The 18,361-nt window shown below is 46.8% G+C and overlaps 1 protein-coding gene across 5 annotated transcripts in view; it reads right to left on the minus strand.

The window, feature by feature from the left end:
• GAS7 (growth arrest specific 7) overlaps positions 1 to 18,361 on the minus strand; it is a 106,150-nt gene that overhangs the window by 72,799 nt on the left and 14,990 nt on the right. For 2 of the 5 annotated variants that reach the window (XM_048965533.1, XM_048965531.1), the window contains exon 1: positions 446 to 623. The exons of the other annotated variants lie outside the window; for them this stretch is intronic. In XM_048965533.1, coding sequence (XP_048821490.1) covers positions 446 to 478 — 33 coding nt within the window. In that variant the 5' untranslated portion in view covers positions 479 to 623. Of the gene's footprint in view, positions 1 to 445; positions 624 to 18,361 lie in introns of those variants that run through there. 5 annotated transcript variants of the gene reach the window in all.

The raw sequence follows: 18,361 nt of genomic DNA on the forward strand, positions 1-18,361 counted from the left end.
ACACAGGGACAGGAAGCAACCAGCAGATGGTGTTCAAGAGCCCAGCTCTGAAGTTGGCACTGCACACACAGACATGCTTCCATCCCTCCTCCCCAAGCTCTGCTCTTAGCAGAGCACACCCTCTGCCCCTGGCTTGGATCACCAGGAGAAGAGGCACTTCTGCTTGCAAACCTCTGTCTTGTACAGCTCGGCAAGACCATGCCATCACTTTGATTTCTTGTTACTATTTTTAGGAGAATAAAAACAAAAAGAATAGCTTATGAGAACTGTAAATCACAATAGAGGACAGTCTGTATGGATAGGAGGTTTTGTTATTAGCAGAGTGCACTATGAACCAACAGGCAAAGACAGGAGAGCAGACAATGAGTGGAACTTGAGACTAGATAGGCTCAGATCAAAAAGAATCTGTCAGTCACAAGGATAATTATCAACTAGAATGACTTACCAGGGGACTGTTCACTTCGTGTAGTTCCTCCATCAAGATCAAGTTCCCTTTTCTGGAAGAAGTGCTCTATTCCAATCAGGGGAAAAGATGGGACTCTGAAATCCCCCGATCCGGCCGTGCAGAAGCTGGGGCTGGCAAGCCTTCCTGTCTCTCAAATCTCACAACTCCCACAGCGCCTTTGAGCTGGGAGAAACAATTAATGCCACTCCCCTCGCTGTCACTGCCGGGAATGTCACCAGCCTCTACATGGTGCTGGGGGGCAGATTTGGACCTGGAAAGGATGTTTGCAGTACACCATGGAGGAAACAGGAAATGTGAACAATGTGAATGTGTGACCCCAGCAAAATCCTTCTGCATCTGTGTTTACTGACTGGAAAGGGGACCAATATGTCTCTCCAAACATTCAAAACCAAGAACACAAGCACTTCTGTCCTATGAGATTCACTAGGATCATAAACCCATTCAGCAGGAGCCACCTTAGTGAGGAGCCACCTGCCCAGCGTGCCTCCTTCTCCATGACAAACAACGGTTTTCCTGCACTGTCTGCAGAAGCACAGAGACAGGAGTCTTCTGATACATGCAGGACAGAAAGGAACTGGGAATATGCATCAAAAATCAAATGAATCTCAAAAAATTGGAGCTCTTCAGTACCAAAGCACTCGCTCTGGTCTCTCCCACCAAGTCACAATGCATCTCTCAGCCTGTGTCTCAGAAACAGTTTTCATTTCCCAAGTGTAGGATGCTGGCAGAGACAAGTATACCAGCCCCCAAAGTCAAATTCCTTGCAAACACAGTCTTCAGGGGAGTGTTGCCATAAAGCAGAACTCTGGGCACATGTCTGCACCGCAGCCTGGGAGCGGGGTGGGAGAGGAGGGGAATTTGGGCGGCTGTGGTTGGGGCTAGGAGACTGCCCCCACAATGGAGAAGATAGGACTGGGTGGGAGATGGATTGAGGGTGGACCTGATGACCCTAGAGGTCTTTTCCAATTTTAATTATTATGATTCTGTGATTCTATGGAAAGTATCCAGTGAGAGCATAACAAAAGCAAACCTAAGAAAGTAGTTCTATAGGATCACCCACCTAATCCAGGGCCCGAGCTCCGATGGAGACAGAAATATGTGCTTCTTATGGCAGAGCACATGAACCTGACCACTACCTGTGACCTATTCCCCCAGCATTAGATTCTGACTCCTGGGCATCAGCTAGGGGATGTTAGGGAGTGGACAACAACGGGGGGGCAGAGCACCCACCCCAGTGTGTCATGACCTACTCAAGAGCCACAGTCTTGGCCACTGAACAGCATTTCATTTTATGCAGCCAAGTAAGGGAACAGAGAACGAAAGGTCTACACACATCAGTCCATCCCATGCTGACTGATCCACTGAGATGAGTCCAGCCTTGCTCAATAGAACAAATCACTTCCCATTTTCAAACTGCAGGAAATCCCCTTTTCCCTTCATAGAGGGATCCTCAGGAGGAAACATCTGTGTGCTCAAAAGCCTCATGGAGATGCGTTATCTCACACTGCACTCCAGAGGAGTATAGCCCTGAGGCTCTCCCATACACACAGCCCAAGGTAAGGCAAAACAACCTCTGAACACCCTGAGCAAGGTCCACCAGAAGTCCTTTCCAAATTTAGTTCTTCTATGACTGTATGGCCCTATTAAAGCACAGCACCCAGCCCCAGAGCTGTGAGAATCTGAGCAACCTGAACCGGTGGGATGTATCCCTGCCTGTAGCAGGGGTTGGAACTAGGTGATCTTAAAGGTCTCTTCCAACTCAAACCATTCTCTATGTTTCTATTAACTAAATGCAGTGCTACCTGCTACTGCCACTTACTTGGGGTCATACTGCACTTCTGCTGCAGATCTGATAGTACAGAGAAGGCCTGCAAAGTCCTTGCAGTGTCCTGCCCAGTGTCAGAGGATCACTGGAGCAGAGAACAATTAACAAAATGCAGTGCAAGCTCCCTGCAAGAGGGAATGCAGGGACACAACGGGGAAAAGCTGCCACAACTCTGCACCAGAACAGCCTCTGTCCTGGGAGGAAAAGCTTGCTCTGTAACGACCTCAGTGAGCTGGTGTTTCTGTCTAGCTAAAAGTTCCATAAACACTGATCTTGACAAAGCTATGCGTCCAATGGCATGAAGCAGAATTAAGACCAACACAGTGCAGCCGAAGAACTGGAGTTTGAGTCTGCATCTGAGTACAGCTGATGCTTCAAACAGGATTGTTAGTGAGAGAAGTCCATGAAAACCCTCAGCAGTAGCGATGCCTGTATTGAGACACTGAGACCTACACCACCACCCCTGAGAATGAAACTATGAAGCTCCCACCCCAGAAATGCCCCACATGGGCAGGCTGGGCACGAGCACAGCCACTGCAACTCACACCATGGCAAACGGAAATGCCAGTGCTCCTCGGAGCCCCTCCAGCACTGCCCAGTCTCTCTAGCACATTGAGTCATTTTGTGTTTTCTTCATTTTTATGCAATCTTTCTTGCTCAACATTTGGTTTCCATGGTGTCATATACACTGTGTGAAACAGATTTATATTTAGAAAGTGGAACGGGTCATATGAGCTCACCCAGTTGTTACGGCAACCAACACAACTCCTGTTCAGCTGCATCTGATGGCGCGGGGTGCTGCAGGAAGCGCCCCTCCATGGGTGGCCCTGCAGACACCGCTTCTGCAGCAGAAACTCAGCAGACGCCGCAAGTGCAGATGTGGCTACTGTCTGCCGCAGCCCAGCGGTTGGCATGCTTCTTCTGAGCACTGCACCTCAGCCTGGCAACCTTCTGGCACACCAACCCACTTCCTCAGTGAGAAAAGCGCCTTTCACCTATGCCACCTGTTGGGAATCCCAGTGTTGCCTGCGGCAGCTTGAGCAGACGCTGAGGAATGCACAGCACACACCCCACTGCCAGCTGAATGGGACAGCTCTCATTTGTCCTAGCCCCAAAAATCCCCTGCCTTGATAACTCTCCTTCCTGCCATCCCAAACTCCCTTCCATGTCACTTCTTCCTAAATAACATTCGCAACTTTGTACAGCAGCTGTTTGTTGGTCTGGTGCACCAAGGCACGTACGGGGACAAGCTGGGCAAAGTCGCAGCAGTGCGTGGCAGTGGATCCTGTCTCATGGGACACATGGCACCAAGTCTGGCCCAGGTCCTGCTGCACACAATGTCCACTTCTCTGCAAAGCAGAAGTACAGGGAGGCTCTTAGCAGTGGTTTTAGGTCTTTTGGATGAGGAGAACAGAGCTGGGTAGATATAAGAAGTAGGAAGGAGAAGGAAGATGGGATGTGGGAGAGATTCAGTGTGGGGAAGGAGTGTAGGAGTGGGGTCTGGTCTTGGGGAGCACAGTATTCATGGAATACAACAAAAGGCACTTCTGACGTGGGGAGCAGCAGGCATGGCGGGAGGATGAGCGCAGAACAACAGTGTGGCAGCTGGCTTTAGTGTTTCTTGATCTGCCTGAGCTCTCAACATGCCCCCAAGCAAGTTAATCACATTCCCATGCTTTCTTTCCAGGGTGTTCATAGCCAGAGTGCTTCCCTGTCATGGTATTTAGTGCTATGTGACAAGAGTGTAGAGTCCTGGCACTGAATAAGCAACCAAGAAAGGGGAAACAAAATACCTACCACCTTCATAGCAGGCACTGCAGTCTCGGAATAGCCTGCTCTGATTAAGAAAGGCTGTCTAGAACATGATGATCACAGCTACAGGCACTCATGTATTCCAGTAATGGATATACTATAAGGAATGTACCCACAGAAAGCTCAGGAATACCCCTAATACAATAGATGGCCTGTTGCTTTTCCTTTCTGTGCTAATGCTAACCCAGTTACCGGACAAATCTGCCCTGCTGTCTTTGAGCAGCTCCCCCTGGCTAGTGTCATCCAGCTGAACTATGTATGAAAAGTAACAGGCCATTGTGAAACAGAATGGGAAAGAAGATCCAGGAGGCCCCAGCAGGCAGAAGCAGGAGCTAGCACTCCTATGGGGAGCCTCTCTGAAATGGTCTGGGGAGGCCAAAGGCATGAATGGCCAAAGAGGAGCCCACCAGGCACACAGCTGTGATGAAGGGCTCAAATGCGCAAGGGAGCAGAGAGCAACAATAAGAGCAACACAGCAGGACAGTGATAACTGTAGAACCCCAAAACCAAATGAAACAGAGCACTCTGCTTGGCTCCTGCCCCGTGCAGAACAATCAGCTCTATCATCTGGAGTGACAATCATCAACATGAGTCAAGGGAAAGACTCCGTAGACCATTTTACAGACTGGTACTGTTTTTGGGGGTTTGGGCTCATGAGAAGAAAGCAAAGCACACTTTGGGACTGAGCAAGTCTTGGGATGTTTAGGGGAAAAAACAAAGATGGGTGAAAGGAGGAATTCAGGTGGTTTGTGGCAGATCCAGTGCAGAAAAATACCTCCATCTGATCACTGCAGTCCATCCTGTCATCGTTTTATAAAACTCAATTTCTAGCTGTGTTCCTGGAAAAGAAGCTTTCTATGCAGCGTGCGTGAGCATATATGAAGGTTAATTACTGCCAGCATTAGGAGTGGGGACCTTCAGTCACTGTGCATCTGCCAGCAACTGAAACCATGAGAGTACGGGTGTACACTGTGGCTGCATATCAAGATGGTATGATACCCAGGTATCAGAACAGCTGTGAGTGAGGGCCAGACACTGCAGAAGCTATTTGAGGGTCCAGAGGTCCAGTCCTGATCCTTGCAGGGGCTGTAGGTTCTGGGAATTGTCTGAGATCCATTTGCTTTTTGTGTGTCTATGTGAGAGGTAGAAGTATACACAGGTATCTACAAAAGGAAAGGATGAGACTATTGGTGCTGTTTGCGAGAGAGCTGAGTGTTTCTGTCAGTCTGAATCTGTGCAGCTGGACATATGCATGTAAGTACTGTATATGTGCAGTGCTGTCGCAAGCCTACTGTAAGTACACGCCTAGCCTTGCTGCTGCCTGCACCTGGGGACATGGAGCTTTCAGAACCTCAACTCAGCTGGTCTATCAGACTCAGCAGCTCCAGGCACAGTGCACACGCACTTCCCAGCCTGCAGGGGTGGGGTTGCAGCTGCTGACATGGAGGACATTTAGGTGAGGTGGAATAATCCCAGTCCAAAACAAAGCTGAGACGTGTCTGTGCCCCGCTACAGTCCCTGGAAAATGGGGGATCGAGCAGACCACCTCACATTCATTCCATCTTGCAGAAGCTCAGCTCTACATCCATTCAAAGGCACCAGGTCATGAAAACAGGCAGATATCTGCATCTCTGTGAAGCTTTGGAGACACCCATGAGAAGCTGGCACATATGCATACCACACAGAACTTAAGAGGCAAGCACAAAAATGCCCAGAAGGACTGAGGGGGTACCTCGCATCCGTTCCCAAACACAGGTGTGTCAAACTACATCCCTCAAATATGGAATAATCTCTCACAGCAGTCTGCTGCCCCATAGCAGTCACAGAATTTCTCCAAAATACCTGTAGATTTTTCTTCTTCTCAAATAGAAATAATAAAGATAACACTCTCCCACTCTTCTTGTTTTCTTCTCACCATTGATGTTCAGAATTAATATCTTGCATCTGATTTTCCAGTTAGCAAAGCCAATATGGGCTATGGGGATCTGGGAACAGTTTATTTGTTTGTACACAAGCAGCTTGGGTCACCAACAAGCAGCACACCCAAGTTTCTGTTATTAGGAAGTGAAGCTGTGATGTCTTCCCACCATGCTGTCTCAAAAGAACAGTCTTCGAGTGTGGCCAGTTGGGCCAGTCTCACAATTACCATGCCCAAGCTCTGCATGCTGTTACGTATACTTAGCTGACAAACTTTGATATGAGCTAACTATGATACCCCCATTTTCTCAATAGGAACTGAAACCCAGAGCTCTGCACAGACTGCCATGAGCTGGTTCACCTGAATCCTAAGTCTTCCCCAGGAAGGGGTTATTGCAGCAATGTGGGAATGTGCAGGAGAAGCTACAAGCCTGGGCATTGCCAGCACCTCATGAACATTTGGGCAGCCCAGGAGCCCAGCCTGCAGCACAGCCTGCGGCACGCTCCTCCACTTGCTGTGCTCCAGAGGACATTCCAGCTCCATCTGTGACATCAGCATTTGGTACGAGGCAGAGCACCAGGGCCAAGCACTCTGAAGGGCTCTGTTGTCCTATGCAGATCAGGACAACAGGCCTTTGTTGGGAAAATCTTGTACTGCAGAAGTCATCCCACATATGCCTGGAGAGTCACAAGGGCAGGCCAGGCCAGCTGCAGCATTACTGCTTGTCTCCAGCTGGAAGTGACAGACCTACCTCTGAGGGACTGCAGAGCATGGCACACGCTGAAGTCAACTGGATGCTCAAGAGGCAGCCGCGGAGCTGGGGCATGCTGTGTGCTCCGAGTACTCTACACTGGGAAGGAGACTGGAAGCAGTTAAAAAAAGGACATCTTCCATGGCTGCCTAAATTTGCAGCCTGTCCCTGCTGCTTAACTCAGTGCGCTTATTACTCTCACAGCCTTGCAGTGCACTGTGGCTACAGCATGGAAAAGGGCACCAGAGAAGTCAACAACAGCAGGCAAAGAGCAGGCAGAGAGCTGGGCAGCACAGCAAGTTCTGTGCTGCTGGGGCCCTGGGAGTGCAGCTGGTTCTAAAGAACTGAAACACCTGGGAACAATGCCAAATGTTTTCATACAGAACCTCCACTCCTTACGTTGTGGGAAACTTCAGCCTGGCTAAGCTCACTCATCCATATGTCCTGACAGAACACACTCTTCTCAGCCCAGGACGAAGCCCCAGGCGACTCATACAGAGGTGTGCTTGGTGTTTCCAGTCAGGGCCAAAATTCATAATGACATGGGATCAGATGCAGTTTCACAGTTAGCTGCGGTCACCCCTGACATAGTGCCACAGGACTTGATGACACTAAGCTGTGAGGTGCAGTCAGCACCCTTAAGGGATGGGATGCCATCCAGAGAGACCCAGACAGGCTGAGCAGTGGGCCCAGGGGAACCTCAAGAGGTTCAACAAATCTGAGGGCAATGTGTTGCACCTGGACTGCAGCAATACCCACTACTAGAACAAGGTGGGGGATGAAAGGACTATGTGCAGTCCTGCTGAAATGGACTTGGGGGTACTGGTAGATGGCAAGCTGAACATCAGCCAGCAATCACCCAGAAAGCCAACCATATCCTGGGCTGCATCCAAAGCAGGACAGCAGGGCAAGGGAGGGGATCCTGCCCCTCTACTCTGCATTGTGAGATTTCACCTGGAGCACTGCATCCAGATGGGGAGTCCTTAGTACAGGAGAGACACAGAGCTGTTGGAACATCACAGAAATTATCCCAGGGATGGAACAGGACAGGCTGAGAGAGCTGGGGCTGTTCAGCTGGAGAAGAAAAGGTCTGGGGAGACCTGAGAGTGGCCTGTCAGTATCTAAAGAGGAGCTATAAGAAAGAGGACAAACTCTTTAGCAGGACCCTGTGGTGACAGGGCAAGGGAAAATTGTTTCAAAGTAAAAGAGGGGAGATTTAGACTGGAAAATTTGTTTTACAATAATGGCGGTGAGGCACTGGCACGGGTTGCCCAGAGTGGATGCCCCATTGCTGGAAATACTGCAGGTTAGGCTGGACGGGGCTCTGAGCACCCGACAGAGCTATGGGTATCTCTGCTCATTGCAGGGGAGTTGCACTAAATGATGATTAAGCGTTCCTTCCAACTCAAACGATTCTATGAGTTCTGCAAACAGAGGCCTGCTTAATAGCTGTTTAAATAGGAAAAAGCTGAACAAGAACAGAAACGAGAAGATGTGGCAGAGAAACTTCCATGGCTTTTCCATTTCCATCCCTGGCCTCAGGTCCTGACCTGCTGCATGGCACTGCTCCACACTTCCCCTCTGCATCCCAGAGCCCCACTTGAGGCCCAGACAAGAAGGCTGCTCCTGCCCCCCGCACTGCTGAGCCCCTATCAGTTAGTGGGCCTGGGGGGTGCTCCACAGCTCCCAGGACTACCAGCACCTGCTGCAGCACTCCGCCTGACCCACAAGCAGAGAGCCAGGCCACAGAACCTAGCATCCACCATGGCAGCACCATGAGAGCACTCCTGCTTGGCACCGGATGGCAGCAGGACAGCGTGAGTGTGGTACCACCACGGCAGCTCCTAGCAGTAGAGGCATTTGCCTTCATGGTTTGCATGAACATTCTTCAGTCCAGCAACGCACAAGATGCAAAAAGATCTAGTAAAGTAAAAATAAAACAATAATGACAAAACTGTAGTTTTTTCTCACAAGATGTTCGTACTCTCAAGGGCACAGTGCATCCACAGCACTCCTTGGTAGACACACACTGCTCACACACAGTCGTGTCAGGGCTTTGAGTGCTTTACCCCTCAAACATGTCTACATGCTTTTAATAAGCACAATTCTGCTGCTGTGCTCTGCAGTTTCCCAGGCACAAGGAAATAGTCCTGTCACAGCCCACAGCTCGTATCTGTTCTCTTCGGAAGGAAGGGATTCTCCCTAAAATTATACAGGTGCGTGCACACTGGGTCTCTCTGGATGGCAAGAGATATTTACAGAAACATTTTGTAGCACATAAATAACTGCAGGCTAATAAAAGAAGTGAAAGCAACATGGAAGAGTCTGTGCTGAGACTTCCACAGCTGTATTCTCCCTTTGGGAGAGGTTAAAGGATATTCTGAGATTGTCCAAAGGATAACAGTATAGGATAGTGGTTGGTATTTTTCTTTACTTATTTAACGACTGCAAATATCCTCTCTTTTTAGGAAGAATATTGAGACTGAGTCCCAGAGAAACCCATGTTGATGATCTGCATGTTTACAAAGATATTTTTATTACAGATATTATCTTAAAATCTGTGCAATTAAACTAAAATTGGAATAGTTGATTCAGATTCTGTTCCTGGCCCCAGGACTTAGCAGAACTACTAAGGCTCTGGCATGCTGCTGCTACATTTTCCTGCGCTTTAAAATGAAAATTGCTTCTCCCTGTCAAATAAAGCTCCCACCTACTCTTGCATGCAGCCTGGATGGGACTTTTTATTTTCAATTGTCCTTTGCTTTTCTGTAGTGGAGCTTCCTTGCAGAGGAAATCTGTTGTGCAGCCCTGACCTGATATTCCCTAGATTAAATGGCCCTCCACGACCAAAACTTCGGGAACCTCAGATGCAGAGAAAACAATGAAATGGCCAAGAGACAAAGTGCTGCCAGATGCACATTCCTGCACACTCCCTCACAATCCCTCTCAGGCGTGGGGAATGTAACCGTGGGGAATGTAACCGTTTTTGCCTGTAACTCTGCAGTAAAGCATTCTTGGACAGACACTCAGCATTGAGCTGTCGTTTTTGCTGCTATCAAACAGTACAAGTCTTCATAAATATGCAAACAAAAGGTGAGACAAAGAGGCAGTGCCCAGCACTTGCCATGACTGGAGCCTCCAGGCAGGGCTATGTCTCACCCTGCCCCACCACCACACCAAGGGCCACAGGCAGAAGGGGCAGCAGCCAGACAGATGGACAGCCAGTGGCCAGACAGGCTGACAGACATTGGCTGCCCTGGGGAAAGATCCCAGTCATGGCTCTGCCAGACTGGCAGAGTGGGGCTGGCAGGAGGGGCCTGCAGGACTGGACGTGGGCAGCAAGAGCAGGGCTGAGGCTTTGGGGCACACCAGCATGGGCAGAGACACCTGCTGGCATGAGAGGATGTTATTATTCACTTAAAAGCTTCTTCCCAATACAGGTGTGGAAAGAAGCGCAGGAAAGGTAGCACCATCAGCTTTCTGGAGCCGACCCTCTGCGTGCTGAGCAGCAGGGCCTGGCCATGAGGTGAGGGCTGGCCATGAGGTGAGGCCTGGCCATGCCTCCGCAGCCCACCAGGACCCTCACAGTGCTCTCTGTGGCCGCTGCCTCCCTCAGGCTTTCTTGCCCAGGGGCTCTGCTCCTCCTTCTGGCCCTTCTGATACAGAGGACGCCCAGGTCTTTCCCATATGCCACATTCACAGGACTGCTAAGCGAGCTGACATTTCAACAGACCAGGCACTATGTGACAACATGGATGCCTCTTATCTCTGACATATCTCCACTGACATGAAAGGGTCTGTTCACATATACTTCCTAACCAGCAGCATAACCTCGAGCGTCTGATAAACCTCAGTTTCTTGTCCTCAGAGCTACTGCTCCAAAGGCAGTACAGATCTCATTCACACAGCTTATCTCTTTGAAATGAAACTTCACGGTGCAAGAGTTCTATCTGAGAAAAGTATCCAGGTCACCACACCTGTACAAATTCATTTAGTCCTAGAACAGTCCATATGAGAGAATAACACTGAATCCAGCACACTGCAGGCAGCAGGAAGGGCTGTGGACACCAGCAATGATAAAAGCACTGGAAAGAAAGCACCAGCTGCTGCAGCCAAGCAGGTCTGGGACAGCAGGAGCCATCAGTCAGAGGTGATCGGCTGCAGCCAGGACAGACACATGCAATGAAGTGGAGCAGGGAGAAACACAGACAGGAAATAACAAGATTCAGCTCGGAAAAATATAAGTACAACAAGCCCAAAAGCCCGCCTGTGGGAGGGAATTCCTGGGAAACAGTCGTCAATGATTTAAGATGTGCCCCACCCTGAGCACAACCTCAGAAGAACACATCACTGGATCACCACTTTGTCGAGTCACTGCTCTCTCCCACTAATACTCCCCATTTTAAAACTGCCATATTTCCCTTTTGACACACCATTCCCAACTGGATTTGTCCAGACTTCAAGCCTCCAGTTGACTGTATATGAGGATGCTTCATCCCAAATTGGCTTACACGGGACAGAAGCACTTCTTGGAAAAAAGACCGGTCTTAAAGCAGGGGTATGCTAATGCACAACCAGTGCATCAGTGATGTGTGTATGAAATCATTAAGTTTTGCTGGGAAGTAGTGCTTCCCAGAGGCCCTGGGTAACAGCAGCTCAGAGGTTGTGCTCAGGATGGGGAACATCACAAAAGGGCAAAACACGCATCTACAATCACTTGTAGAACTGGAAGAAGAAGGAGATGGAGTCATGAAGCAGCCAGTCTATATTCCCATTTCTAGAACAAAAGCTGAATACATTGTTTACTAATGGACTCTGATAAGAGAAAAAAAAATATAATTAAATGCCTACACCACTTTGTCACAGACAGATCTGTTAAATGAGTCTGATCACCTGCCTGAACGCTAGTGTAAGATGAAAAACAAGACTGCCACCTGAGGGATATGGACCTGGTAGGCTGGATTATGTGACAAGGTCTGAACTTGATTCTTCAAGATAAGAAAAAGTGGGTCATCCAAAAAAGAGTAAAAGCCAGAGAGCTGGAAGAAATGACCTGAAATGAAAGAGGAAAGGCTGTTTAATATAGAGGACAAACAAGCAAAAAGGGGAGTATCTCAGATATACCATAAAGCTGCTGGGAAAAAAAAAAAAAAAGAGAAAGCATGGTTTATTTTCCTGCTCATAACAGGATAACAGGATACCTCATAACAGGTAGGATAAAAATGGATTTCAGTTGGAGGCATAAAGATTCAGCTTGAACTTCCTTAAAAAAAGACCAGATAACTGCTTTTCAGAAATCATATACATGCTATCAAGCCTTGCATGGAGCAAAGGAGAGAGCCTGTGACTATAGTACGATACATATGCATTCCGTGTGCAGGTATGTTCAGAAATCACACTATGCGGATGTTCCCTGAGGTGACTTGGAATGTATGCACTTGTATTGCAAATGGAAATATTATGTAAAGTAGGGGACCGTGTATTGAAAAGAAAACAATACCTAATGTAAGGAAATGCTACTGAGGAAAGGCCAACACTTGGAGCTGAAAGTTACAGAGTGGAGGAGGGTATGTAATCTTATTGAATGCATGCATACTGCAATTTTTAATAACATTATCACAAACCATTTTCTTCCATAGGCCTGTGATGCGTAAATTATGCAATTATTGAGAAACTGTTTAACTGTACCTCATTTCTGTCCTACAGGGGATAATTTATTAGGAGGGTAATGGATTCGGTTGAGAGAGCAACCATTTACATTTACAGCAACAGAAAACAAGGCCCCAGAGATCACCGTGGCATGGGTTTTACCCCTCCTGATACTGAATATTGAATATTAATCCTGATACTTAAGAAAAAATACAAGTCATTGAATTACCATCAGCCAAACCAGTAATATTTCCCCATAGAGACACAAACCACAACAGATTCAAAGAATGCAGAGGGCCTCAGGTCAGTTTTGCTCTCCAGTCACTTCTGAGATCGGTCATGTTTCACTTGCTTTCATAAGCCAAATGCAAGAGGAGCTCTTCAGCCCACTCTGAAGGAGACAAGCTTCTGGAGTGATCCAGTAGAACTTCCCCAGCCCACATAAATAAAGGTCTCAGAAAAGCCTATGGAAATGAAGGCACTTGAACAACAGGGATACAAAGTCTTCTTTTTTAAGGAAACCTAGTAGAAGCTTGGCTTTAGGTAGCTATGATCCTAGATCCAAGCCTGTGCTGTATTATTCAAAGGATTCTGCAGATCAGCAACCTTGGATTTGTACTAAGCCCATGCACCATAGTGGTCCCTGCCGAAGCCTTTGGGCACCGCAGCACACACAGGCTTGCAGTAGCTGAGGGTTTCTGTCAGGGCTGAAACACAGAGCTGCTTGCTTCCAGCAAAGAGCCGCAGCAGCAGCACCACCCCACAGCCATCCTCCCTCACAACCTCACCCAGCTCTCAGCACAGAATCACAAAATCACAATGCATCTGGAATATCCTGAGCTAGAAGAAACCCAAAAGGATCACTGCGTCCATCCCCTGGTTCCAATCAATTGTTCAGTCCAGTTGTAAATAACCCCAGAATCAAGTTTGTTATCATGTATATGGAATACTGGAATACATCCCGTGATGCTTTTCTGTAATATAACAGATATTCGGACTGCATTTTATATATAACTTTAATCACTGGCTAAATAAGTTGATATGTACAGGATTGTTTACATGGTGAGTGTAAATTTATACTACTTAATCAGATTAGCCCACAATCCCAGATGGAGTTTGACATAAAATCTACACTGCTGAAATTTATAAAAGTTTCCATTAAGACACATGGTAATTTTAGGTAACGAGATACAATACCTCTTATGAGGTGTGCTTATTAGATAATTAATATTATCTCTTTTTCTAATAAGAAATGATAGAAAAAATTAAAAACTTGTAAATCCTAGCTTCAGATTTCAGAACTTGAGAAGTAAAATTTTAAGAAGGTTATTCACAAATTAATTTTTGTCCATAGAAATCAGGCAAATATTTCTGTCTATTATTCTGTCTTTTAATAATGTCTATTAATATTTCCTGGATCGATAATCCTGTCCTAAAGAAAATGGATTTCATCCTCAGTGGCTGTTTCTTTAGAAGGAATAACCAAATATAAAAGGAAGTTTAAAAAAAAAAAAAAAAAAAAAAAAAGTCTAATAACTGTATATCCAAGTTCAAGCAGATATCCAAAACTTAATATCCAAATCTAATACAGTTCATTCCAAAATGGAATTTCTAACACAGTTCACATCAATAGCCCCAGGTATTTTTCTCCTTTTATTATAAAGAAGTGATTAGCAGAAATATATATTCTAACTTTCAAATGCTTTAAGATAAATGGGGTGAATGACACCCATGTGCAGGTGCAAAGAAACTGGGAATGCTTGTTTCCAATTGAAAACTGAACATCTTCACAGTAACAAAATCACTGGTCATCTTAACTGCAGAAAACTAAGGACATATATTTAGAGGGAACCCAAACACATCAAGCTATCAGCAAGCAGAAGTATAGCACATCAGTACACCTAACACTGAGTAAATGGCATTTTACCCACAGGCCAACCTCTGCTCTTACATGGCAGTATTACCTTGAAGAGGTAAAGAGAAATAATTCCTAGTCTATAAACCCATTCCACACGAACAAGTGAACAACTTGCACAGGAACCACAACCTTACTTGCAGTTGAGGTAGTCTGAAGCTGGGGTTTGCAAAAAACTGTAACTATACAAAACAAGCAAGTTCTAACGAATTTGGCGATCACATCTCATTGGTTTAGATGGGATTCTTAAGGCCTGGACTGGTGTTTCTGTAAAAAGTATCCTATTTTGAATCTATAATGAATCTGAAATAGAGGGTTAGAAGTTTCCTGGCAGCAAGCTGCTGTGCTGTGCTGAGCAAGCAGAGGAGCACTGCAGCACAGCTTTTGATGCAGCTAATCCAGGAGCAAGGTAAGTGCCCTCCAAGGAATACACAAAAAAGAGAGCTCCTGAGAAGTCAGTCACCACTATCAGCAGCTTGCCCTTCTCAGAGTACCTCACCTTCTGAACCACTTCTCTATGGTAGCTCTGCATGAAGGTCCACTCTCACAGCTTCACCTGAAGTATTTTGTGAAGTTCTGGGTTCCATAATATGAAATGGACATTAGGGCACTGAGAGCATCCAGAGGAGGGCAACAAAGCTAGCAGAAGGGCTTGAAGGCATGTGCTGTGAGGAAAGGCCAAGGCACTGCATGTACAGGCAGGTCCCACCTCCTTCAGGACACCAAATGCCAGCCTTGGCCTCATACCTAGGAGAGAAGCATGACAACGCAGAACAGATGCTGAATTCAAACTACAGATTGATAGCAACTCTCTCAAGCTCCAGAACTTTGAGTTAGCAATAGGAAGAACAGTTTGGCGAAATATGAAAACTGCATTTCAGTGTGCCTTCTCATGAAGAGAGTCATTGAGTTCTGTGTGCAGGGAAATCAACACTCAGCTGGTGAAAGCTTCCAGTTGGGTACAGCACTGCACAGTTCATGAGTGAATGCAGGTGCCTACAGCTGCGCCCCATAACTGCTGGTGAGAAATGGAAGACAGCTCCTACCAGCCAGGACATCTGAAAAAACACTGGGAGAGCTCAACTCAGATGTAACTCCTTCTCATCTATTTGTATCTCTAAAGTAAAGTAAGGTGAAATTATATTTCACTGTCTGCATGTTAGACAGAGAAGTTTTTCCTCCAGAGCTCGCCTGTCTGCCTACACTGGACTGTAACAGCAGAAACAGCCCTCAAAGCTTATAAGCAACCTGCACTCAACTTGGATTCCCTTTGCTTGCTTTCCTTTTGCTTCCCCTGGGCTCCTGCCTGCTGACAGCACAGACGGCTTTCCCTGGGAAGCAGGAAGATTTTCAGTGTACAGCCTGACACCGAACATGCTCCCCAGGAACTGAGAGCTCTAAGTTTGAGTCCTCTCAGAACAAGAGAAGCCATATCACCAACTTCTTGCCCTCGAGCTGCTTGCGTGCTGCAAGAGGTGGTGGTTAACAGTCTCCTCCCTCTGTAGCTTTTAATAAGGCATGAGGCTCCCTCAGCAAGAACTGTCAAATGCATCCTACACAGAGCAAGGTTTAGAATGGACACCTTGCTTTCCAAACTCTTCCTCAGAGGAACGTGGTTGTGGCTAGACCTGTTTCATTCCAGATTGTGTGCTCAGCTGGACTCATCCTGAAGCTGTAGAGAGGCAAGGGAGGAGCTGGGCAACCCTGAGTCCAGGCTGTGAGTCCTTAGGGGCAGACCCAGCAGGCACTGAGCTGCCTTGCAGCATCCCCACTCCCAGCTTTCCCTTTGAACAGGCTCTGGTGATCCTGCAAGCTCACCCTGCAGAAAGCCACCCCAGGAAAACAGTCAGTCACCTCCTGCTAAGACACTTGATTCACAGAGGGAGCCTACAGGGGCTGAACAGGCCTGCTGCCAAATGAGGGCTAGGATTAAAGAACAAAAGAGGATCGAAGGGCAGGCCATACCAAACCACACCAAACCAACCTTCCATTCTGCCAAAGCCACTCAGGCAATGGCACCAAGGGAACAACCAAATTCTGAGCCTCAATTTCCCTCGCATTGGACTCAGTATCACAGGGCCAGTTGCTGAGCCAGAATAGTGAGAGCTGATGGACGACTGAGGATCAGCAGGATCTGTGTCACATCTGTGACCCTTCCCACAGCCCTCATGCTAAGGTTCTATCTCTCCCCACTTTCTCTGGTGCAGAGGTGCTCCTGCCACAGAAGCTTTCTGTTGTCCATCCCATGTTTCTGAAATTGGCTCGATTAAGAGAATAGTTGGTGTGATCGCAGAAGGTATTCATTCCCCTGGTGAATCCTGCACAGCTGCAGGACCTCACTATGTGAAGAAAAACAAAGCCTGAATTATCTGGGAAATATGGGAGGTCATCTCATTAACATTCAGTTAATGTTACTATTACTGTTCTCCAGCATAATATTGTTTAAAAATACAGAGAATTAATAACTTTGCTGTAACTTGTGGGTCTCATCCTTCATCTTGTGCTCCTCAAAGAGGGAATCTCTGGAGCTGAAAAGCTTTTTCTCTTTTTTCTCAAGATGCTTTGAGCATGGTCTGCTCTAAAAGAGAAATTCTTTACACAGGAAGCATGGCCGAGATCAAATTTAGTTTCACAGGAACAGCTTTCAGATCTGGCTTGCTCTTTTCTGGGGTGATATATTTAACTCCTTCAACTGAAGAAGTTGCCGTCCTACTGCTGGAGTCAATGCCAAGCAGACAGGAAAAAAAATGATTCAACACCAAGGAGGGCTTACAAACTTAGAAATAAATGTCTCACTTTGAGAGTAGTATGTAGAAATTGTCAAGGAAAAAGCTTACAACAAATGAAAAAATTGTGTCCTGTATTGCAATGATCAATTCCTTGGCAATATTCTGATAAGACGATTCAGGCAGTTGTAACTTACATGACAAAAAGAGCATAATAACACAGCTTGAATGTACAGGCTCTATCAGAGTTTTAGCTGTAAACTTGTTTGTTAAAATAAAAGGGGGTATTTATAAGGATTTTAGATGTACTGCTTTTCAAGCTGTAACAAGTTGTCCTTCCAGCTGCATACTATTTGAACAAAGGAGAAGAAATGATTACAAATTACGAACTAAACATGTTTGCTTGGCACCTGACATGGCAGGTAGAACTGCTCATGACAGCTGTCTGTTGCACTGAAGCCGAACAGTCTTAACAATTCTCATGCTGCATTTCTCAGCAGAGGTGTACACCAAGAGGTGCTGGGAGCTACACTGTTAAATAAGCAATGGAACCACCCAGCGGCCCTCCCATCACACAGAGCAAGGCAAAACTTTCAGCCCACATCACCTTTATTTTTAAAAAAAGGACTAAAGACTGATTTTGGCATACTTCTCCAAGTGACTGAAAGCAGCTGCTTGGAACACAACAGAACCCTACATGAGCACTGGATAGCAAGGTAACACAAACAGATCATCGCAGAATCATTGAGGTTGGAAAAGACCTCTAAGATCATCTACTGCAACCCTCCATGCCCACTAAGCCACATCCCTCAGAGCCACATGCATGTTTCTTGAACACCCGCAGGGATGGGGACTCCCACACACCCATGGGCAGCCCACTGCAATACCTCACCACTCTTTCAGAGAGGAAAGGCTTCCTAATAGTCAACCTGAACCTCCCCTTCAGGCCATTACCTCACCACATAGCAGTCATTTAAAAAAAAAAAAACCTTGGATTGGGTAATAGATAACTTCAACAGAGTATCCATCAATAAAGGCCACATTGGCTTTTTTTTTATTGATAAGTAAGTTCAGGGCACCCTTACAGACCTGCAAGGCTGCAGCGTTGGTGATTTACCACCAATCCCTACAGTTTGTATTACTGGTCTCACTTCTTGCAGCTGTGGCAATGTAACTGCATGAAGTCTCTCCTCCAGTTATCCAGAGAATAGAATGGACTACAGATGCTAGCTCCTGCGGGGTGATGCAGAAAGGCCTGTGCATACACTGCCCCAGGCAAATGCATTTGGAGAAACCTTG

Source organism: Lagopus muta, chromosome 18 (assembly GCF_023343835.1).
Source record: "Lagopus muta isolate bLagMut1 chromosome 18, bLagMut1 primary, whole genome shotgun sequence".
Classification (NCBI taxonomy): Eukaryota; Metazoa; Chordata; class Aves; order Galliformes; family Phasianidae; genus Lagopus; species Lagopus muta.